Source organism: Megascapheus bottae, chromosome 1 (assembly GCF_031878675.1).
Source record: "Megascapheus bottae isolate mThoBot1 chromosome 1, mThoBot2.hap1, whole genome shotgun sequence".
Taxonomy (NCBI): domain Eukaryota; kingdom Metazoa; phylum Chordata; class Mammalia; order Rodentia; family Geomyidae; genus Megascapheus; species Megascapheus bottae.
This window is the reverse complement of record NC_143509.1, coordinates 49,798,264-49,822,837: the sequence shown is the minus strand read 5'-3', so window position 1 is coordinate 49,822,837 and position 24,574 is coordinate 49,798,264. Positions and strand designations below refer to the sequence as shown.

The 24,574-nt window shown below is 36.9% G+C and overlaps 1 protein-coding gene across 1 annotated transcript in view; it reads left to right on the top strand.

The window, feature by feature from the left end:
- LOC150069123 (coiled-coil domain-containing protein 50-like) overlaps positions 1-24,574 on the top strand; it is a 33,530-nt gene that overhangs the window by 5,675 nt on the left and 3,281 nt on the right. Inside the window, exons 2-3 of the mRNA XM_090330516.1 lie at positions 22,326-22,388; positions 23,329-23,455. Of these exons, the coding sequence (XP_090186642.1) occupies positions 22,326-22,388; positions 23,329-23,455 (190 nt within the window). The remainder of the gene's footprint in view (positions 1-22,325; positions 22,389-23,328; positions 23,456-24,574) is intronic.

The following is a 24,574-nucleotide window of genomic DNA, read 5'->3' as shown; positions in this document are numbered from 1 at the left end:
GGGGGGGAATTAGACTCAAACCATGATCCTTCCATCTCAGCCTCCCATGTAACTATGATTGCAAGCGTGATCCTCTGGCACTCAGCTGCAGTTTTTGTCTTGAGATAGCACATAAACTGGGGAATGGCTTATTGTTTGGTGGGCTGTGAAAGCTATAAGAAATTGAATTGCAGTGCCTGTATGATTGATTGGAGCACAGCTATTCTCATTCACTCATTCATCCGTGGTTGCTTTTGTGCCACAGAGGCACATGAGGCCTTGTAGTAAGATACCCCATGATTCTTTGTGTTTTATTATCTGGTATTTGACAGGAAATGAAAGATTCCTTTTGAAAATACTCTCCATGAAACTTTTTGCCAGTCCTGGGCTTGAACTCAGGGCCTGCGCAGTGTCCCGCAGCTTTTTTTGCTCAAGGCTAGCACTCCACCACTTCAGCCACAATGGTACTTTTCGCTTTTTCTATATATGTGGTACTGAGGAATAAAACCCAGGGCTTCATGCATGTTAGACACACATTCCACTAAGTCTCAGCCCGAATTTCAGTTATCAGTGTAAATACCAGGACAGTGTGTAGTGTGTGTGTGTGTGTGTGTGTGTGTGTGTGTGTGTGTGTGTGTTTGTGCATGTACATATATGGTATTGATTTGTACCTTGTATTGGATCTAACTATACATTTATATATAAGGATGAGATTCCTTACAGATTTCTATGGAATTAAAAGTGAAATCAAGGTGAAAACATTATTTAAAGTACCCACTGTGCCATAAAGCAGCTCCATGAGACATTTTGTGAGTAAGCTACGTAAACATCCAACAAATCCAACATTTAACTCCCTGTTTTTAGGGATTGGGATCAAACCCAAGACTTTGGGATTTTATATATCAGGCAAATGCTCTTTCAACTGATTAAACAAATCAGTTTTTTTTTTTTTTTTTAGCCAGTCCTGGGCTTGAATTCAGGGCCTGAGAAGGCTTTACTGCTTGAGCCTCAGCACCACTCCCGGCTTTTTTCTATGTAAGTGGTACCGAGGAATCAAACACGGATCTTTGTGAATGCTAGGCAAGCACTCTACCCCTACGCCAAACTCCTGGACCACGAATCCAGTTTTTAAGAGGTGTGCTTGTTTATGTTTTTGCCCTTTTTTTGAGCCACAACACTAGTCATCTCTTGCTTGTTAATTAAATATATAGTTTTGTGAATTTTTCTGTACAGGCTGACTTGAAACATCAATCCTTCAGATCTCAACCTAGGTAGGATTCTAGCACCAGCATCTGGCTCTGCTTATAGTTTTTATATTGTTACCTAATAATTGGATCTGTTCAAAGCCTTTTATTGATATTTGCATATCACTTCAGAGAAATTTGTGTCAGAATTTTGCCTAGGCTGATTGACCACCAAACTTTCAAAGTTCTATGTTTGATAAATATTTTCAGTCCTGGTAAAACTTCTAAGTGACCAAATACTGGACATTTTGTCTTTTGCTTTTCTAATGAGTCATAAAGACTGAGTCCATTTCCATCAATTGTACTCCAGGACTTTTGTGTATAGTTAAAGTGTATATGACTTAAGTCTTTCCCTCTAAAATGCCTTTTTATCAGCAACAAAAAATTGTTTTGTTAATTGATTGAGAGGGAGCCCAGAGTTTATGTTAAGTATTACATTTACTAAGTTTTGATCATTGGGAAACTTGAAGTTGCAAAAGAGAAAGGACTCCATTAAGTTCCTTTTACTGTCATCTGCATCTCTTACTTGTCCTCACATCTGGGCTAGCCATGGTAGAAAGAACTATTCATCTCTTCTCAGTGTCTGCCTTTCTAGATGCTTCAGGCTTTGCTTATGAAATGTTCCCTTTTCAGTCAGTGATAGCTGAATTCTAAATTAACACATCTGCTTCTGTTGTTTTCCTGACTTCTGTGGACAGGCCTGATTTTACATTGGGCTTCATTGTATTTGCAAATCATTTAGTCTTTTCTGTTGTTTTTGTTGCCTATTCCAGCTTCATGGAGTTGATCTCTGTGAACGATCATTAACTGAAAAGAACATTGCTGAAATACAACTAGAGTTTGGGTGGACTGTCCTGACTTTCACTTTGTTTCTTAGCTCATGCTTGATTATTAAACAGAATATGGAATCTACTGTTTAAAATACATTAGAAATCATTGGAATTTCACTACTCATATTTAATTAAAAATCACCAAAATTATATTTCTTGAGTTAGCTTTCTGTTATCTATTTATGGGTTTCTTTATCATCTAAAAAATGTGAAGAACTCATTTTGAACTGAATAAGGTTATTTAAGATAAGTGAGGAATGTATATTCTGATTACAACTTACTGTCACTACGGAATATGACCATCCTGTTCAATAGAATAGGAGGGCTGTTCATTACACTCTTGTGCCACGTATCTTTGCATTGCTGTATAATATTTACATTAGCTTACCAGTTTATCACATAGTTAACTCAAAATTTAAGTTCATTTGACTAATAACTTCCTTGTAAAAGGAAATTTTTTGAGCCTAGATTTGTAAGGCCTGGTTTTCTATTTCTTCTTTCTCCCATATTAGCTGTATCAACTCAGAGACATCATTGGAGACAATATTTACTATGCCAAATACATAGGCTTGTTTTATATTTGAAGCAATGTTATGTCACTGTGTGCAGGTGAGGGTTAGTGAAGTTTTCTTTTAGAGGTAAGAATTAGAGTCCTTGACTTCTATCCCAGAATAAGAATTTCTAGACAAGTCACAATGTTAAGAAAATTTGGTAGAGCTTTATTGAGTAAAAGCATGCAAGCAGATATACAGACAAAAAGCAGATATACAGACAAGCAGAAGGACAGGGGCACACTCTAGCAGAGTGTGGGTGCTCTCACAGAGAGGTAGATAGAGACAGAGAGACAATTGGGCTGTTGAGGTATTTATAGGGTAAAGTTAGGGTGTCTCCTTCAAAGTTATGGAAAGATAGGTGCTTTGTCTGAGCTCTAATCACACCTGGTGTTACTTTCTGAGTTCCCAAGTAAGAATGCATCCTGCCGTGAACAGACTCTTATCTATAAGGAGGCACACTGCTATCAGCATTTGGGTCAGGAGTTGGCTTAAGTTTGGGAAAACAATTTTCTTTGGAAGGAATGCATCTTGTTGTCTCTTTTTGAAGTGGAGATGGCATTTCTGTGTTTCTAAATACCATATTTCTGAGTTGCTTTCACCAGGCCTGTTTTCTTAAGTTCCCCTGCTTTTCTCCTAAATGAATTTGATCCCTTACTTTTAAGGGAAGTACATGAAGGAATAAGCTCCTGTATTTGCTGTGTGTTTTCTTTCGCTCATTTTCCCCTAGCCTGTCTAGCTTTATATATGGAAACATTTGTTTACTGTCTTACTTAGCAGTCTCTGACTGTATTGGTCTGCTGGTTTTTCAAGTCAAGGCCAGCAGCTTTTTGTTTGTAATAGTTCTTTGTTTTTTACACATAGAAGGTACACTAGCAAACTTGTCAGAATACCTGGCAATTTGAGCTTAGTGGACAGAATGACCTAGTTTAAAAGCTATCAATGATCTTTTATCTGAATCTACTATGGTAGGATTATAGGATGAAGAGTAAGTTAAATTTGATTGACTCATCTTTCAAACTTTTGTAAAAGTTTTTGGAATTGAGGTTAGGTTCAAACCCGTAGTAGTCTACATTGGCAACAACAGTATTACCTGTTGGACATTCAGGTTAGTTACATGAGATCTTGGTAATGCCTATATATTATTCAGTGAACTGCTAGAGCTTTTGTTTTGATTAGAAGGTCCAGTTTTTGGTTTAGTTGGACATGGGGCTTGAGTTCTGGGCCTGGGCGCTCTCTGAGCTCTTCAGCTCAAGTCACTGTACCACTGTACCACGTTGTCACAACACCACTTCCAGTTTCTGGTGGTTAATTGGAGATAAGAATGTCAGAGACGTTTCGTTAATCACAGTCTTAGCATGTCAGCCTCCTGAATAGCTAGGATTATAGACACGGGCCATTGATTTCTGATTAGTTTCTTAAGAAGGGTGGATGAAACTCAAATTTTTTAAGACTCAGGTCAGATTGCCCTGCCTGTCAGGCAGTCTGCACTTTGGTGGCTTGCCTGGTATCCATCTGCATCTGGGAAAACAAGGTGGGGGTCAGTCCTGTAAATTTGCAGTGATTTAGGATGGAAAGAATGAAGAAGCAAAAGAATTCAGAGTTTGCTTCAGGGAAGACTAATTTTAATTTATTTTTATAATAATATTTATTTATTTATTTTTATTGTGTTCAGCTTTATATGGTGTATAAGCAGTTAACACTGCTTTAAAACCATGTAGTGCTAACTGAAAGAGATTTCTAATTCTAGGGAGTTAATATATAAACTTTCTAAATCAACTGAACAATTTCACCCCTTAAAATACAAATACAGCAAGTGGATCCCTGTGTCCAGAAAGTTATATTAGTGGGTAGTTGGTTTGGTTTGCAAATTTGGCTGCCCTGATGTTCTTTTCAGTTCCTGTGCAATGCTATTGCACAACACCTTGTAGGGTGTACTGAACTGATTTTAGTACCCATATATAGAGAAGTTCAGGACATTTAGGATGCATTCCACAAAGACTGAAATCATCTGGTGGTCTCCAACATGCCTTCTGAATGTGGAAGGTATTAGCTGTTTGGGCTTTGTTCATCTGTCTGGAAGAAACTTGGCTAAAGGAAACCTTTAGCAAAGATTACTGTGTACATTTGAGTTTGTTGAGCAGTTAGGGACTGATAATTTGGTTGTGTTTTAGCCTGATGATGAAGGTTCTGTAAGAGCTGCTAGTTGTAATAGGAAAGTTTATCTTTTTAAAGGCACAAGGTTGGGCCGGGAGTTTGGCCTAGTGGTAGAGTGCTTGCCTAGCATGCACGAAGACCCGGGTTCGATTCCTCTGTACCACATAGCAAAAAGCCAGAAGTGGTGCTCTGGCTCAAGTGGTAGAGCCCTAGCCCTGAGAAAATCCAGGGACCGTGCTCAGGCCCTGAGCCCAAGCCCAGGACTGGCAAAAAAAAATAAAAAAATAAAAATAAAATAAAATCATGCACAAGGTTGGGCAAAAGGTTAGCTTAACATTAATAGTTGGATACAATTGCTTTTCAGATAAATTAAAGCAGAAGATTGTTTTGGTTTGCTAGAGTAGTGATAGGAAGAGTAACAAAGAAGATAACAATATTAGATACAGGAGAAGGTTCCTCCATCAATTATGCTAAATAGGTAAGCTTCATATGGGGTGTGGGTACACATTTTTAGATGATACACTTACTATCTAAGAGAATGAATTCATTCTTATAATCTTGTCTCTCAGATTAGTTCTGAAAGAGTATTTAGACTATGTATTCATACGTAGGGGCATGAGGCTCTTATTTGGGAAAAAGCTTGTCAAAGTTCACTTGTTAAATTGGTAAGAGTCAGGACTAAAATTTGAGCAGGTATCTGGAATTGAGAGCTATTAGTACTTTATATTTTTCTACTTATATACTACAGTGAAGCCCTTAGATTTCTTAAAATTAGGCACAAAATAATGATGTTTCTTGCAAAAGTGAATTGAAGCTTTTACTGAAGCATCTCAAAGTGCAGAAATTAGGAAAATCTGTCTAGATTTAGGCATGACACACATTTTAATCCCCATGTTGTTTTTGACAAAGTAGTGTTTCAACAAAATAATCCCTATGTATTTTTTTATTAAAGAATTTATTAACATTGATTTTTATATCATATTTCAAATGACATGTTTAGTAAACAAGTATTCAAGAAGGGAATCTCTATATACAATCACAGACACTTAATATTTAGAACATAATCAAAATTAGTCTAAGAGTTTGTATATCATAGATATGTATTAATCAGTGTAATAAAACATTATGTCTATAGAGTCATAAGTTTTTATGTCTATGTAGTTATGTTTATATTTCCTGTACCATGTCCATATCATTGCGTATGCAAATATTGAGTCCCTATATATTTTTGACAAAATACCCATTTTTTGTGGTGTGTAAAGAAAGTAAGGCTCTTTTTAATTATGAAAAGATTTGTGCATGTTTCCCCTATCCCCAAATAACCATTTTTAGATGAGTTCTAGTATAAAATGTTCAAGATTGTGAAGAAAACCAAAACCCAGGACAAAATTGAACCCAATAAAAGAGGCCAGGTTTTCTAAAAAATAAAATAAACCAAAGAAAAGTTCCTCTAAGTCTTTTTTTGTTTTTTGTTTTTTGTTTTTTTTTTTTGGTTGGTCTTTGATGGTTGAACCTGTGGCTTGTGCACTGTTTGTGGGCTCTTTTGCTTATGGCTAGCACTTTAGGAAGAACTGTTGTTTGACTATTGCCAGAAAATATTTTCTGCATTATTAAGATCAGGTCATGACCTCATATTCTACTTAGAAGAGACTAATCATTAACTTCTTGGAACCAGACTGAAGGAGGTACTTACGAGGAAATAACTTATTACAAGATTATTAACTTCGGTGATGCTAAAAATAATAGTAAGTTTTGCTTAATGAAAGCCTTCTTACCGAGTGTCAGATAATTTCTTTGCCTGTCACATAGGTTAGCTAATTTAGGTCTTTTTTTACTTTTTAAAATTAAAATTTATCTTTTGTAGCTGTACGAGTAAATAGATTATGAATATTTATGGAGGACTTTGTGGTGCATTGACGCATAAACAAACACATTGTGTAATGTTTACACAAAGGTAAACTTCTCAAATATTTACTTTTATCATTTGTTCATGGTGAAGACACTTAGAATCTTATCTTCTAGATTTTTGAAATAATGCAGTGCATTGTCAGTACCTGTGGCACGTGACTGTGTGGTTGAATACAACTTCTCACTCTACCTTGCTACCATTCTTCATTCCTCACCTCTTTTCCCAATTTATTGTTATTTTACAGATGAGGAGCTTGAGGCCCAAAGAGGGTCAATAATTAATTGAACGTCTTTTAGCTTGTTAAGTAAGTAATATTTGAAGTCCTGTTTGGATATCTTTAATGTCGTTGATGTTTCTTCACAGAAGTATTTAAGTACTAAGCAAAATTCATTACAAATCCATACTACAACCTCTCTACTGTGCTTGTGTTTCCTTTTTTGTGGTACTATAATTTGAAACTAGGGGTTTAATACTCTTATTACCTGACTCATGCATCCAGCCTGGCTTTTTCCTGTTTATTTGTGGAAATGGAGTCTTAAAAACCTTATTGCCCTCGTTGGCTTTGAACCATCATTCTGTATAATTTTGCCTCCTGAGTAGCTAGGATTACAGGTGTTAAGCAACTGCCACTGGGATCCCCTGTTCACGTTTGATCTCAGTACGCTAATTGGACTTTGATCACTATGGTTTTTGCTTCTCTTTTCTCCTCATACCTGTTGATTTTCTAATTTTCGTTGGGAGTAAAGTCTGGACTTGATATAACTTAAGTACCAGTGATGCAAATACAAGTTTCTTACTCAAGGAAAAAAAAATATTCCACTCTGAACAGTCTTTGCAGTGAGACAAAATAGTTGATGGGATCACATCTTAACATCTCTAGCTATTCCTGCCTGTTTGTGTAATAACTGCACATACTTTGAGACACAGGCCATCTTTTCTTTATTTTGATTTAAATTCTCTATTGTTATAAAGGTGATATACAAAGGGCCTACAGTTATGTCAGATGTAGAGTATATTTCTTTTTGGATAATATCACCTCTTCCTTTATTTTCTCCCAATTTGGCTAGCTTCTTTGAATTTGTTATAAGATCTCATCCTTACTTTGTAGAGCTTATTGTTCTAGAGAAGGAAATCTGATTTTAATGCAAGCCTGCTTATATTAGCAAACCAATGTAGGAAGACAGGTCTTCTGGTCTTTTTTTTTTTTTTTGTCAGTTGTGGTCCTTTGAAGTCTAGGCCTGAGTGCTGCCCTTGAGCTCTTTGGCAAAAGTCTAGCATTCTACCACTTGAGCCACATCATCATTTCTGGTTTTCTGGTGGTTAACTGGAGATAAGTCTCATGGATTTTTATGCCAAGGCTGGCTTTGAACCTTGATCCTCAGATAACAGCCTCTTTTTAGCTATGATTACAAATGTGAGCCATCAATGCATGGTAAGTCTTCTGTGTAGATACTACCTAAGATAAGTGTAAAACTGAGTATGTTTCTAAAAAGAAGCCAGGACTCCCACTTGACTTATGGACTAGTTAGTGAACATGACCAATTAGTTAGGATATAGTGACATTAGAAATTTTGAAGATTCACTTATTTTTTCCTGTGCTTATGTTTTGATTTACATACTAGTAGGTCACTGGAAATGTGTATAGAATTCTGACAAGTGGTAACCAGAATGAAATTATGAGTTGTGCAGTTTATTTTATCGGAACAAAATTCTAAGAACATTTTACTTTATCTACTCTCTTATCGTCACTATCTTTTATAAAGCAGTTGGGGGATTTTGAGCCTTGCTCTTGGATTTTTTTTAAATTTACTAGTCTAATTTGAAAGAAAAATGCCAAAGTCTCTACTTGCACAAGAGAATTTGAAAGTGGAAATATATATGACTCAAGGATAAACAGAACTTGTAGTAGCCAGTAATTAAGGCAACTCTCTTGTCATACAAAGCCAGTAAACCAAAATGGGTTTTTCCCCCATGGTGCAAACTTGTACTTAAGTTGGGTTGGATGTGATCCTTTGGTTTTTAATGGGCATCACTGGATTCATTCTACAGAGGTTTGAGAAGATGGGCGGCTTTTCTTTCTAGGCTAAGGCAAACAGAGAACTGGCTGCCAAACCATTTGTGGGCTTGTTTAAGTGCCAGGAAAAGTGCCATTCAAATAGGGATACAACAGAAGGTTGGAGTTTCTTTAGGGATACATGGTCCCAAAATAGAATAAACAAATTCTTACTGTCTGGATATTCTTAGTGAAAAATAGGTCTGGGCTGGGAGTTTGGCCTAATAGTAGAGTTCTTGTCTAGCATGTACAAAGACTCAGGTTCTATTCCTTTGTACCACATGCATAGAAAAAGCTGGACGTGGTGCTCTGGCTCTAGTGGTAGAGCTCTCGCCTTGAGAAAGCTCAAGAACAGTGCTCAGGCCCTGAGTTCAAGTCCCAGGACTGCCTCACCCCCCCAAAAAAAGTTTCTTGACAAGATTCTGCCTACTATTGTTTCTATACTGTGATCTACCTTTTGAGGGTGCAGTGTAACAATCATTAGTGTTTTTTAAAGTAGTTGCACGAAGTCAGGTTATGAGTACAGTGTGTTTTGATTAATGGCAACCTTCCTGTCATTCTCCATCCTTTGATATGTTGATATGTTTATAGGCATAATGATCTCTTATGAGAGTAATTTGTGCATATCTTAAAAATTTAATTCCCTGCACTGCTCAGGTACTTACTGATAATTATTATTTTTCTCATAGGTGAACAAACAGGTGACACAAGATTATTCACATAGGGATTATTGAGCAGAGTGGTTCATTGTGCTGTGTGTGGTCACTCAGTATCACACTGAGCCAGTGTTGTATGCATCATCCTATAGAAAATGCTCTTTGAGAATTTCATTCGCTTATTACAGTTTTCGTATTGCCTCTTCTTACTGAATTATGAAATTCGTAAAATGTCATTTAAAAATAAACGGAGCATTTGAAAATAGCAGAATTCTTTTATTTTCCTCACGTTTTTGATACTAACAGTAGTTTAGTTGCTTTGTAAAATAAAATAGTCCTGAATTGTTCTGGAGGAGATGACCCATATAAAATGTTATTTATTTATTTATTTATTTTTAGAGGACTAGGACAGCAATAACTTTAGGGAACTGCTTTTTTCGGATGTGATCAGTTTAATTTTCAAGGCCAGTTAAAATGCATAAATAGGCATATTTGCCAGTGTTCATTGGCAAGTATTTGGTACAGAATTAGAGATTTGGTAAGTTTAGTCAATAGCAGTTAAATGTTTTGAATTGAAATTCTAGGGCTGGGGGCATAGCTGAAATGGTTGAGTCCCTGCCCAGGCCCTGAGTTCAAATGCTAGTATCACAAAAACAACAACAAAAAAAACTGTACATTTAATTTAACCATGCTGAATACCTATTTTCCTTTGCTTTCTTTGTTTCTCAGTGATTGCCATGTAAATGTGATTTTTTTCTCTTTTACCTTGGTGAGGTTAGCAAAACTGCCATCACTAAGGCTGAGGAATAAGAAAAGTAGAAGAAATGTAGTACATAAGCACTCAAGATAAATTGGTGGCTTGCACAAGAGCTGTAATATACTCAGGACTGGGTTATCAGGACATTTTGGTTGGCAAAGTAAATTATAAGTTGGTTTATAGTGTAACTCCTTCCACATACACACACACACACCCCTACACACAGGCCTGCATACATAGTGTTTTAAATGTTTTTAAGTGTTGTGGAGCTTAGCTAAGGGTTACTGCCTAAGCAGGGTCACGTTCTGATGTCTGGAGCAGTGTTAACCAATAGAATGTAGGTGGTATTGGAGATATTCAGTATTATACTCACCAACCTCATGTGGCTATTTAGGAATGGAAATGTGGTTCATGAAACTAAGGATTGAATTTTTAAAATTTAATTTTAAGTTGAAATGAATGCATGTGACATATAGAGTAGAAAAATGAGGACAGTAGACTTTAGAATAATGATAACAGTGATAAAACATACCAGTTTTTGTCTGGTTTAAGGAAGAAGTCTTTTCTGATACATGGCTTATGCAATAGGCCATTTGGAATATTTATGACTTGGAATTTGATGGACACCTTAGTGATCACTACTTGGTGGCACTGAAAAGAAAACAATTCAACAATTGTTTTTATGAGAACTCAGACTAATTGGTTTCTTCAGTAAGCTCCTTTCAAATTATGGGATCTCTTTGAGAAGAAAAGTTAAACTTAAATGTTTTATATTAATATATGTATCTTTGTTTTCTGAGAATATATAACTTTTACTTCATTATATAACTTTGGCTTCATTATTACCACAAAAAAAGTTTGGTTTCATGATAACACCAATCTGTTAAGTTCATGCCCGTGCCATATAGGATGCTTATGAAGTTATATGTGTTAAAAAATCACTTATGGTAGCTTGTGTTTCATGTGGAAAGTTTTTTTCTCTTTCCCACAGTGCCACTGGTGTGAGTGAAAATTGCTTTAATTCTACTCTACTTCTCTGTCCCTTCTCTTTCACTGTTCTTCTCATGCCCTGTCATGTACCCTGTAAGATGGAAATTTCTGATTCAGCCATTTTCTACTTTCCAATAAGTTACCCAGTGATCTGTGGTTTCTGATAATGATGTGGATGGTCTGTGATATTAAAGTAGTACTTCTGACTTGATGACTTACATTATCTCAGCATTTTCACAAACCGCTTGCCTGCAATCTGCTGTCTGTGGTTAGCTAGAATGTATCTTCTTGCCAAACAAGTGGTTTAGGTTACTGGGGTTTTTACTTTACTCTGAATTTGAGGCGTTTGAGTAGAGAAGGCCACACTTAGAAACTTCCTTTGATAAATTTTATGGGAGTGAAATATTGGGATTAAATCAGTTATTGTACTTCTTAGATTAGCTTTCTGTTCTGGTTACCCTGTGTGTTTGGGGTGTGTGTGTGTGTGTGTGTGTGTGTGTGTGTGTGTATCTGTGTCTGTGTGTATATTTGTGTGTGTGTTTAAAATTAGAGTTTATTTTCATTTATGGTACTAAAATACTTCCTTAAAGTGAAGACTTAACATTTTTTATTTCTGATATGAGAACTGAAAAACTTCAATTTTTACCTTCTTTGCTTCAAACTGACATGTACACACATAGACAACAGCGTGTTTGCTGCTGAATGAAACAGATCTTCCCATGAGAATATACTTACATTTTATAATATTGAGCTTTAATCTGAATTTGCCACTTTTAATTCTGTATGATCATCAGTATATATCCCAAATCTTCCAGTGATTCCAGTCTTCCCCCAAGTGATGATGTTGGTTTTGGTTCAAAGGTACCATCAATCATTTGCCTGAGTAAACGTTTCTGAGTGTTCTCAGATTCCTTCAGATACCTGTCTGTGAAAATACACCTGAGATTGGAGTAATAGGATTCATTGTCATTTGAGATAATGTTAATTGGCTTCTAGCTTTTTAGCCTTGTTTTGAGTAAGGCAGGGAATTTGAACCAGTCAATATGCTGGATGGCTGTGGATAAAAACATTCATTGTTTTATGCTATGTAAGGAATACTTACCATCTTCCTTCTCAGGAGCCATTCTTTTCAGAAACATTCATTTGAAAATCACTGATATGAACTTTGGCGATAAAATGACTCATAAGACTTTCTCCATTTTTTGGGATTTAGAATGTATACTAAGGAAATGGATATATGAAATCTTCTAACTATGTTTAGTGCTGAAGTATATTATATACCACATGCTGTGACACATTGAAAGGGAAAAATAGGAAAAATGTTTTCCACTGTTTTTTTTTTTTTTTGCCAGTCCTGGTCTTGAGCTCAGGGTTTAAGCACTGTCCTTGGACTTTCTCAAGGCTAGAGCTCTACCACTTGAGGCTCAGCACCACTTACAGCTTTTTTCTATGTATGTGGTACCGAGGAATTGAACCCAGGTCTTCGTGCATGCTAGGCAAGTATGCTACTAGTAGGCAAAACTCTTGGCCCTTCCACTGATTTTTTTTAATTGCATGTAGTATATAAAGTATAAATATGAGTTAATAGAAATAATAACATTAGAGTTGTGGAATGAGTTGTTAGGACAGCAAAGAGGGTGTGATGGGTATAGATTGAACCCTCCCCCTCCCCTTCCCCCACATCTGTATGATAGAATCTAAGTTTTTCATAGACTTGAAAAGTTCTTTTTCTCTTTGTTTTACACCCACAACCTCCAGAGCACTAAAAATAAAATCAAAACCAATAACTATCCCTGGATAGCTGTAGTATTGGTTAGTATTTCTTGATCCTGCATTTCTTTTACATGTGTCGAACGAACGTCTTTGTCTTTCACAAAGAAATTACAGAAATCTGTGTCCTTTCTGGGTAGTAGTTGTACTAATAAATAACTACAGGCAGGTGGATCTGATTTAACTGTATTATGGATCTCTGTTCAGAAGGATCATCTGCTTTCCAGACAGGTGGAGTAATCATGGCATTTTGGAACCAACATAGGATTTGGAGACTTGATCAGAACAGTAGCCATACCATTGACTACCAGGACTGTAGTAAATGAGGACAGGATACCTGGGCCACTTATCTGCTCAGCCCCTGTCCAAATTAGCTGCCATTCCCTTTTGTTGTTATACTATACTTTTTTTCTTTCTTCATTTCAATGAGAAATTTTAGGCCACTGAGGGAGAAGGAACAGAGATTTCAGTAACCCTTTGTTTTATAGCTGATAAATTGCTTTAACACTGCTTAGATATCCACTTGATTTTTAGCCTTCTTGATAGTGGGAGCTTTTGTTCTCTGAGTGGTAGCTCATAGCAATATGTGCTGTTCTGAGGTTCATAATCGGGACAGTTAGGAACTTGTCTTAAGCCTATAGCTTAGCATCTGGAGGAACTCTGACTGCTCCAGGCTGGATTGTTGGTGATGGTGTTGGTAATGATGACACTGATGTTATCTTAGTTTACAAATATATAAACTTTGTTGGAGCAGCAGACATACACCATTTGTCATGATCAGTCTATAGTTTTCTGACATCCAAATTTCTTTTCACCCACTACTATTAAGAAAAAAATGGAAGAAAACCTTTTAAGAATAGACTTTTATAGATTGAGACATTTCTATTGTAGGGGAACAAAGGTGGAGTATATGTATGTTGGCTTTTAGTTTAAATTGTTTAAGATTTAGTAATTCACTGCCTTCCCAAAGAAAAGGAAACTTTTGTCATATGAAGGACCAGCGAGGGGGGCAGGGGGAAGACTGGTATATCTTAAAGGGAGAATTTTCTTAAAATCTTCCACTACAGACACTAGAGGATTTTTTCTTGTAGGTTACTTATGAGGCACTATGTAAATTAAAATAAGATTTTATTCTTTTTTTTGGAGTAAATATTGGCTAATTCTTATGCTTAAGGGTCTAGTCATAAGAAATAATAGGCTAAATTATATTTCATATTTTCTGTTTTTAGAACTAGAATTTGCTTTTTGAATACATATACCATTTTCTCTCAATTTTTTATTTTCTCTATTCAAAAAACCCTCAAGCATATATATGTTCAAATATCTGTCTATCTAGTCTTTTTCATTCTTTTTTTTTTCCAGTCCTGGGCTTTGAGCTCAGGGCCTGAGCACTGTCCTTGGACTTTCTCAAGGCTAGAGCTCTACCACTTGAGCTCAGCACCAATTCCAGCTTTTTCTTATGTATGTATGTATGTATGTATGTATGTATGTATGTATGTATGTGGTACAGGAATCGAGTCCAGGCCTTCATGCATGCTAGGCAAGCACTCTACCACAAGGCCAAACTCCCGGCCCCCATTGTTTTTTTTTTTGTTTTGTTTTGTTTTGAGCAGAAATATTTGAGCCTGGAAAATGAAGATGTTGATAGAACGTTTTTTAAATGGTTGAGAGTAAAATGAAAGTGCAGTATAATCTATAAAATTCTGAGCAAGTGTTAGCTGTAGATGCCTCCCATCCTGTCAAGATATAAAGTATGTTTCTGGAATGCCTTCCTTGTTCGTAGACAGTATTTCATGTTTATAGGTGAGTGTGTAGTCTATTTGTTACAAATAATTTACATAAAAGCAGGGCGATTCTTAAAGTGCCATCATTCCATAAAAGGTAAAACAGATAGTAAATGGATGCATTACTAATCTGTGCAATATTCTGTGGGTAAAAACTTGTAGTGGTTGACTCATAGCAATTGCACTTTCAGAGTTGAGATATGATTAAATAATGACAAAAGCAAAATGATTTTCACTTTTCTGGTTTGTGTAGAGTTAAATGCAAAAGAGTTGGAAATAAGTACTTGTAGAAAATAATAGGAGAATGTCCTAGAACAATGATGTATGCTCATTCCTTATATGTGACTGTAGGGAAAGAGAGACTTCAAAGGAGTAAAAGGAGTATGTTTAGTTTTTAACTTAGACTTTTGAGCAGAATAGTTTTAGGAAATTGTTCCCAAAGGTGTTTTTTTTCCCCCCACCTTCAATTACGTTATCAGTAGAAGTATGGGTTAAGTCCTTGGTTTTTAGCTAAACTTCCTGAGTATGTTTAATAGATTGAGCAGAACATCAATTTATAGTATGTACATGTGCACAAGTGCATGCACGTATGCCTGTGGTAGCTAACAAGTAGAAGGAGATACTTCTATTTGTCCACAAAAAACTGATAAGGAGATTCAGTGACTTTCATTCTAATTTCTAAACCTGAATCATTTCTCTGAAACACGTGTCTGAATGGGAAGGGAGAGTTGCTTAAAGTGAACTTTTAAAAAATAACCATCTTGTATACTGGTATGTAAACTGGAGGCATTCTTTCTGTATGGGCAGAAGGCTGAGGAGGAGGATCACTACCTGTAGTAGTTGTTAATGACTAAGAAATCTGTTTGAAATAAGAATGTAGGACTTCGAACTTGTTTTCATTGAACCAGAATTTCAGGGCATATTTAAGTCATTGATGCTCAGTTGGCTTTACTTATCTTATTAGTTAGTAGAGGGTAGAAATGTAGTTTCTTCTTTCTGGCAGTGCACTGGTGAAGTGTTCTGCTTTGTAAAAGGAGAAGCAGTTCCTTTCCCTGCAAGTGAAAGCCTCCCAGTTACTGGGAAGGAGAATGGGGAGTCAGCAGACTCTCCTCAAGCTGGGAGAGAAAATTGTCAAACAGATCTCTGTAGAGGGAAAAATCAGCCAAAAGAAGGAAGATGTGTTAGAAATTCAGGAAGAATGCAAAAGAGAGAGATTCAGGAAGAAGGGGAAAAAAATAAGGCAGTAAATACCAGATTTCCTTTGGCATGTGTATAAATCAGGAACACAGGGTAGAAAGGGTGCACAGATTCCCGTTCAGATGCATGCTTCTGAGGCACAGAAGTTCAGGACATTGCCTGTGACTTTTTTTTTTGTCTTTTGTATATATATATATATATATATATATATATATATATATATTTCTGTGATTGCTCTCTCTGCCATCAGTGCTTAACCTTGTTTTGCAGTCCATTTCACATGCTAACTATTTAGAGGGCATCGGATATACTGTCCAAGTCCACTTCTCACTCCTCCTTCTAGCTCTTAATAAGCTTCACTGTTCAAATATTTTCACATTTAGTATAACATCTATTAAGTTATATTTCATCTATTTATCATCTCATTCATTTCTACCTCTTTATGATTTTGGGGATGACTTACTCATACTGAAACATAGAGCTTACTCATTTATTGAACAAACAAGTGTTTATTAGGTGATTTCAATAGAGTGGGTAGTTAGGGGGAATCTTTAACTGAATGAGTCTCACTGTATATACACATATTACTAATAGTGTAGAACATGAAGAGACCTCACAAATCCTCTGATCTACCTTCTTTCCAGACAGTTAAGGAGACAGTTGTCTGCCTGTGTACAGGGCATCTTTATGTTGATCTTGTCAGCTTGCAAGCACATAAAAAGACTTTTTTGGACAAATGTTTAGGGCAAAGGGAAGTGGCTACAGGACTGTTATTGTTAGTGGAAACAAGAATAATTGTGAATTAACTATGGTGTGGAATTTCTTTTTAATAACAGGCTAGGACAATAGACAAAAAGCTGGGGTGTGCTTACAGCATTTCGTCAAGTCTGAGTTGTGGGTGAGAATGAACATGGAAGAAAAAGGTTTGAAAAGTAGAAGATTAAAATGGATTTCAGATAAGTAGCTTAAATGTTCCCCCAGTTATATTTAAGATATACTGAAGCACTCAAGTGTAGTGTGCCAAAGAGCAAAGTTCTGTCCAGACTCTATAAACTTGACCTTACAGTGAAGTGTACTGCATTCCAGTCTAGTTAATGATTTATAAAGGTGATTGAATTTGTGACTCTTTTTCCAGCTTATATTAATGTTTCAGAATATACATTGCAAGGTCTTGAAAAGAATATATTGTCGGCCAGGTACTGATGGCTCATGCCTATAATCCTAGCTCCTCAGGAGGCTGAGTTCTAAGGATCACAGTTCAAAGCCAGCCCAGGCAGAAAAGTCCATGAGTCTTTTATCGCCAATAAAAAAAAGCTGGAAGTGGCACTGTGGCTCAAGTAGTAGAGCGCTAGCCTTAAGCAAAAGAAGCCTGGGAACATTGTCCAGGCCCAGAGTTCAAGCTCTGGGGTGTGTGTGTGTGGCGGGGGGTGGGGGGGGAGGTGTGTGTTTGTGGTGTGTGGTAGATGCTGGAAGAAATTGTGTGTGGAGTGGACAAATAGTATTTCAGAATAAATGACTGTGTATTTGGAAGGTTTTGGTAAGCTCTGCGGTGCTATATCTGTCACTGTACTTGACAATACACCTGTAAGCAGGTGTATGATCTCCTTAATGTCATTGAGTCTTCAGGTTCCTCTTCTAGCTCAGGCCCTCCAGAGCCTCTTTTGGTAGAAGACACGGGGTCAGTTCACAGTAATTGAATTTATTTCATTTTAGCTATTTAAATGATTTTTAAATTCATTTATAAAAAGCCTTAAGGTAATCAATTATCTTTGTCCATGCCAAACCCTTCTATTGGTTTGATTTTGGATCCAGAGACCTAGTCCAGAGGCCTAACTCCCTGGTAGTAGCTGAGGGGAGAGGAACCAGAAAATAGTCTGTTTGCCACTAGCTCTAATAGGGTAGTTGAAGAAGGCAGTAGTAAAACACAGAGAAACGAGATGTGTTAGCATGGGTGTTAGGGTGGCCATGGGAAGAAGGAGAATAAGCATTTCAGCCATTGTTGCAGCTTTAAATTTAAACAGAGGAGGAATTGGAATAAGAGACTAGAAATAGCATAAACAGTCCTGGGCTATTCTTTTTGAGGCTATTGTAAAAGGAGTTACTTTCCTGATTGTTGCTTCCTTCCTCTATGATTGGTTGATCTTTATCTCAGTTCTGGTTCAGTAAGGTGGCTAGAAGAAGTCCTATGGAGGGGGGCAGTCTGGTTCCTAGGAGAGGATTGCTACTTGCTTATGTGCATGGGGGGTGGGCAGGAGTGGTGGTGGAGTGACTGGATCTGGAGCATGCTAGGACAGTGTCTGAAGATGTTTTAATTAGTCCATTGGTGGGGTTCTGCTGGTGGTAAATGCCTTCTTTGCTGTTACCTTTGAGCCTTCAGCTTTGAAGGATGGGCATAGGGGAAGTAGCAATGCTGTTAGATAATACTTTAAACATCTTTAATATATCTTATTGTTACTGTAGAGGTGATACGCAGATTACAGTTACAAGTCAGGTAGTGAGCATAATTCCTTTTGAACCATGTCTCCTCTGCGCTCGCTCCGTTTTTTTCCCTCCCATCCCCACTCACAAGATGCACAGTTCATTTTCCACATAGCATCTAACAAGTACCACTGTTGTGTTTGTTCACTTTTTGTTTCCACCCCCCACCCCAAATACAAACCAAGAAATGAGACAGAAAAGAAAAAGAAAACAGTAGTAACAACAAAATTTCTAAATGATATGCCTACCTCAGAGCTAGGTAGACTCTCACTCAAAGGTTTATGATCGATAAGACAGATGGGCAGGCTTTTTATCCTGCTTTTACTTAACTTGTGGAACTAAGTGGGAGTCAGTCCTTATTAGAAAAAGCAGATTTTCATCTCTTATATATGGTAGCAATATGTGCTTAAAAATTATACTTACGAAACACATAGCATATTACAAGACAAAAAAGCACAGAAAATACTGAAAGCCAGGAACCTAGGCTGTGGGCTGTGTGTGTAGCTCTTCACTTTGAGCCCCAGAACTAAAACAAAACAAATAAAGAAAAAGGAGCTCACCACTCAAATACATGTCAATATTTTGCCTAAATTTTTTCCCTTTGCTGTTAATGCTAAGGCATCCCTCTTTTCATCTCTCTCTGGGATTACCACTATGTTCAATTTAGTGTTATATATTCAAACACCAAGTTTTAAATTCTAATGTACCTGTCTAGAAACTATGTGCTTTTTTAAGTGTATTAAAAATAAAAATATAAATATTTCAGATATATAATTCTCTGCATGGAAAAGCTATAATAATTTCATATTTTTTATCTTAATCAGCATGATGTGGAAAACATATAAAATATGTGTTTGACATATGTGATGGTCTAATAACATACATTGAAATACCTTATGAAGTTTTTCAGTATAATCTATAAAATAATAATTTTTTGTGAACTAGTACATATATCACTTACATGATTGTATATTTATGTGATATATGTATATGTAATACTGAAAAATACTCTTTCTAAACCATAGTTACCTATACTATTTGCTAATTTTGTTATTTTATTTCTTTTCCTTTTTTTTGGGTGGGGGTGGGTGGGTCATGGGGCTTGAACTCTGGGCTTGGGTACTGTCTTTGAGCTCTTCAGCTGAAAGCCACCATCCTATCCCTCAAGCCACAGCCCCATGTCTCCTTTTCTAGTGATTAATTGGAGATAAGAGTCTCAGAGTCTCATAGTGTTTAGTGTGGGGGCTGACTTTGAACAGTGGTCCTCAGATCTCAGCCTCCCGAGTAGCTAGAAATACAGGCGTGAGCCACCACACCCAGCTTATTGTGTTATTTTCTAGCCTGTGAATGTTTAGCTGTTTGTGACAGATTTTGTACATTGTTTCTATGATCTAATGATAGACATTCATGATTTGAAAAATACCATTTGAATTAAAAAAAAAACTGATCTATATAAGCAGTAGCTCTTGTATTCTAATAAAACTACGCCAACTATAAATAGTGTGTTATAATAGCATTCTTTTTTTTGTTTTCACTGGATGAACATTTTATTATGTTTACCTCCCCCAAATTATTCAACATTTTAAGAGGAAGCAGTTTTTCTCAACATGGGAATTTACTGTTTGATTGAGCACAATTAATACAAATTACAAGTGTAGTTACAGATTGCTCACTGGTGAGAAAGGCTGTATCTAACATGATCATTTACACTTTAAGACATTTAATAGTTTGGTCTCTTTCACAATAATGTTATTCTAACACTTGCAGGCATGACTGTGAATGTCCTTTCTCATTGATTATCTCATGAATATGTAATGAATTCTAATGTATACTGATTTTAGATTTATTGGAAAGTATAAAACTGCTACATTTTGATCGTATTATTCTCTGATGGGATGCTTCATAACAATACTGTTGAGTGTTGGTTCCATGGATGTGGGAAACAGAATCTAATTTTGAGCAATGCTTGTTTCTTTGAAAGGAAATATTTTAAATCAGTTCCATAGAGGTTACTGGGTTTTTTTGAAGTTTTTAAAGGAAATACAAGAGCTTTTTATTGTTTTGTATCATTTAATGATAGAAGAACAAATCAGAAATCCAGATGCTTGCCTCATCCCTATGGCTAGATAACTTGTTCTTTGTGGTTTTTGTTGTTGTTGTTTTTTGTTTTGTTTTGTTTTGTTTTTTTTCCAACCTCTCTTCTCATCACATAAGCAATTGTCCCTTGTCACCAGCAGCAAAATGAAACTAGGATTTTTCCCGTGGTTAACAGGAAAGGTTAGTTGGGCAAGTTGAAGGGAGTGAGAATGCATATACAATAGCATTCTGTTTGTTGTTGTTTGGAGATTGGTACTTGAACGTGGTACTTGATGATGCTTTTTATCCTAGTTTACCACCCATTAAACTGAGCCATGCCTCCAATCTCTATAATAGCATCCTTTTTTTTTTTTTTTTTTTGTGCCAGTCCTGGGCTTCAGCTCAGGGCCTGAGCACTCTCCTTGGACTTTCTCAAGGTTAGAGCTCTACCACTTGAGCCTCAGCACCACTTCTGGCTTTTTTCTATGTATCTGGTACCGAGGAATCGAACCCGGGTCTTCGTGCATGCTAGGCAAGCACTTTAACCAGTAGGCCAAACTCCCGGCCCCTATAATAGCATTCTTATATGTAAAACTTGGTTGTATTGAAAAATTAAGTATCAGTTTATTGAAGGCTCTTAGAGAGTGCATATTGGTTAATATAAGTATATCCTCAGATGTTTTGCCTGTGGTTTTCCTGGGTTCAGGTAATGTTTTTACAGTGCCAGAACAGGAAAGATTTTACTGGTTTGAATACCCCCAATCCCTGTCACCAGTGCCCTACATATATAAAAATCTGAGTAAAATTCCCTTCTTCTTGACCCTCAGGTTCTCGCATATAAAATGAGGAAGTCAACTAGTTCATTTTGAAAATACTTTAATTCTTTGATATACAGTGACTCAATCTAGGTCTGCCCATATTAGAATTTCAAAGACTAGAACTTTCCATGGGAATTACTGTTTTTTCATGCATTAAAGAGTGATTATTCTTTAGTGATAATCACAACTTGGGAATCACATCTTGGGGGGGAGGTGTGGGGGAGAGAAAGTGGGAGAAATATGTGGGAGGGAGTAAGAATGTTGGAGAAGAAATGTACTCACTACCATATGAATGTAACTATAACTCCTCTGTTCATTACCCTGACAATATAATAAAATTAAAAAAGTGATTATTATTAAAATAGAGGTTTGTTCCTGAGAGACTAAAAAAGGTGGTGTTTTTCTATAAAGACACTGTAACTCCCTGTGAGAGGACCCTTGAACTAAGAATGGCTGAGGCTTAGGCTCTGCTTCTTTGAACTCTTCTGACCCTGCAAGAACTCCACTTTTACTTGGCATCAGTGTGAAAGCATTGTTAACTCTTCAGTTACTTCAGCAACACTTCTTCCTATAAAGAAGTGCCCTGGAAATTCTAGACCTCTGGGCTCTAAGACTGTGGATAGTAATCCCTTACCTCAGGCCATTATTTTGTGACACTCTGAGCTGGACACTGAGCAGGCACTGAGTGAAATTCTGGAAGTGAAGTCTTCATGTTTTTATGCATTTCAGGTTATAAAGTTGATCATCTTAAAATAATTTTCATTGATTTTTTTTTTTTTTTTTTTTTTTGCCAGTCCTGGGCTTGGGCTCAGGGCCTGAGCACTGTCCCTGGATTTTTCTCAAGGCTAGGACTCTACCACTTGAGCCACAGCACCACTTATGGCTTTTTGCTATGTATGTGGTACCCAGGAATCGAACCTAGGTCTTCGTGCATGCTAGGCAAGCACTCTACCAATAGGCCAAACTCCTGGCCCCGATTTTTAAAAAAAATAAACCAAGTACATTTCATATTAAAATATAGCTAACGGGCGCCTTTCTCTCTGCCTTTCCTCCTTTACCCCTCCCATCCTCTGCAGTGTGCCGAGATTTTGCTGTTCTAGAGGACCACACCCTTGCTCACAGCCTTCAGGAACAAGAGAGTGAGTAATGACTCTTAACTTATTGGCCTTCAGCTTCTTCTTTTACTGGTAACTTGAGGCTTGTTTCTTAGAATGATATAGGAAAGAATGTAGTGACCAAGATGCACTCTACATCCATTCCAGAAGGATTGGTCTAGGTAAATGACTTGATGAAAATGAATTTATGAGTGTTTAAGACTTGTCAGGGGTGTGAAGCCACTGCTATGTGTATAGGAGGATTCAATAGATTTGAAGAGAGAGACAGTGCTGGTAAATGTATCCAAGATATGCCAGGACCTAGCATAAGAGTCTGTTCTTGTCCTCAACTAGTGGACTGAACACCTTTTCTTGGCAATCACAGAATTTATATAAAGTTACATTGTAGACTTTTTAGAAAGTACTCTTTTTTTAGAATGTGCTCTTGTAGGACTGGGAGTTTAGGCTAGTGGTAGAGTGCTTGCCTGGCATGAGTGAAGACCTGGGTTTGAAAAAAAGCCAGAAGTGGTGCTGAGGCTCAAGTGCTAGAGCGCTAGCATTGAGAAAGTCCAAGGACAGTGCTCAGGCCTTGAGCTTAAGCCCAGGACTGGCAAAAAAAAAAAAAAGTGCTCTTATAGAAAGTAAAATTAAGTTTGTACATATATGAGTTTGTGAATTTTTAATCATTTATTAATTTATCAATATAAAGTGAATTGAAAAATGTGGCTAATGAAGGAGTAGTAATATGATAATATGATAATAGAGCACGGGCCCTGGCTTAGAATATTGGTGAAACAATCCTGGCATCACCACTTTTTTTGCCATGAGACCAGTGCAAGTGACTCTTTTTGCCGGCAATAACAATCTCTGCACTGTTCTTTTAAACAGTAAAAGCCTTCTTAAATTAATTATGAGGCCTATTATTATTAACCAGCAAAGCCATGGCAGCATTGTAACTCTAACTCTCTTCGATCATTCTGCCCAGTTGAGCATCACCTGGCGTCGAACATTCAGCGGAGCCCTTTGGTCCAACATGATCTCCAGGTGGCTAAGCAGCTCCAGGAGGAAGATCTGAAAGCCCAGGCTCAGCTCCAGAAGCGCTATAAAGACCTGTAAGGATTTGGGGAGTGGGGATTGTCTGTGGAGCCAGCAGCTAACTAGGACAGGGCAGGAAATTCCTCCTGTTCCTTTTTTTTGTTCTCTTATAAATCCTAGTAATTTTCTTTTATCTGAAAAAAAACCCCAAAAACCTTTTTTTTTTTTTTTTTTTTTTGCGGGGGGTACCATTAACTTAGTTTATGGCAGGCTGCGTTAATTCCTAACAGTATTAGTGACTTCATTCCTTGAATTTGATTTTTATACCTCAAGTGTAAGGAGAGGTGACTTTTCTTCCTCTGTCTCACAGTTTATTTAGGGGATCCATTGAAATAGTAGACATAAAAAAACCCAAAAAACAAAAACAAAAAAGCCTGTGAGTTGTATTGGTTTTGTTTACTATGTTCTAGCTATGTTTATTCTGTTTCCAGAGTGTTCTGAAAAGCTCTGACTTGTATACCTAATTATCTTCATAATTTCAACATCACACCAAACTTTTCCCTCCCTTGTTAGATAGATGAATAGATATTTTTCTTTCTAAGGTCCTTCAAGTATAATGGCTTTTTAATCTTTTGTAATGTAAAAAAGCTCACTGAGTACAATTGTTGTCACAGTTGGCTCTTGCAGCTCAAACTTGAAATGGTAGATTTAACCACAAGACCATGTGTTGAGGAGAAATGAATAAAAGGAGATATGAAGAGATCCCCTAATTTATTTTCATGTTCAAATCAAACAGGAGTGCCTACTGACCCTCCCCCTCTTTGTAGAAGGGTTCTTCCTTCTGCTTATCATTTGTAGAGAAGACTTTATTATGAATTTTGTTAAGCGTCCTAATATTGCAAGTGAATACCATTGGCTTGCTAAACCCGACCGAAGAACAGCGTTGGAGACCAGAAGTATGACCAAGATATTGGCATGCTCTTTAGGAACCTCGGGAAAACACGTGAACATTGTACACATAGAGACAGATAATTGAGTCACAGATTAGAATGTACATTTCATGCCCATGAAGAGAGATTGGGAAAAGTTTCAGAAGACACGTGATATGCTTAATCATCTCTATCTTGATGGCTAGTTAGACATTTGTGATAATAATCGCGGGAAAAACCATTCCAGCCAGAAGGAGTAGCATGCAG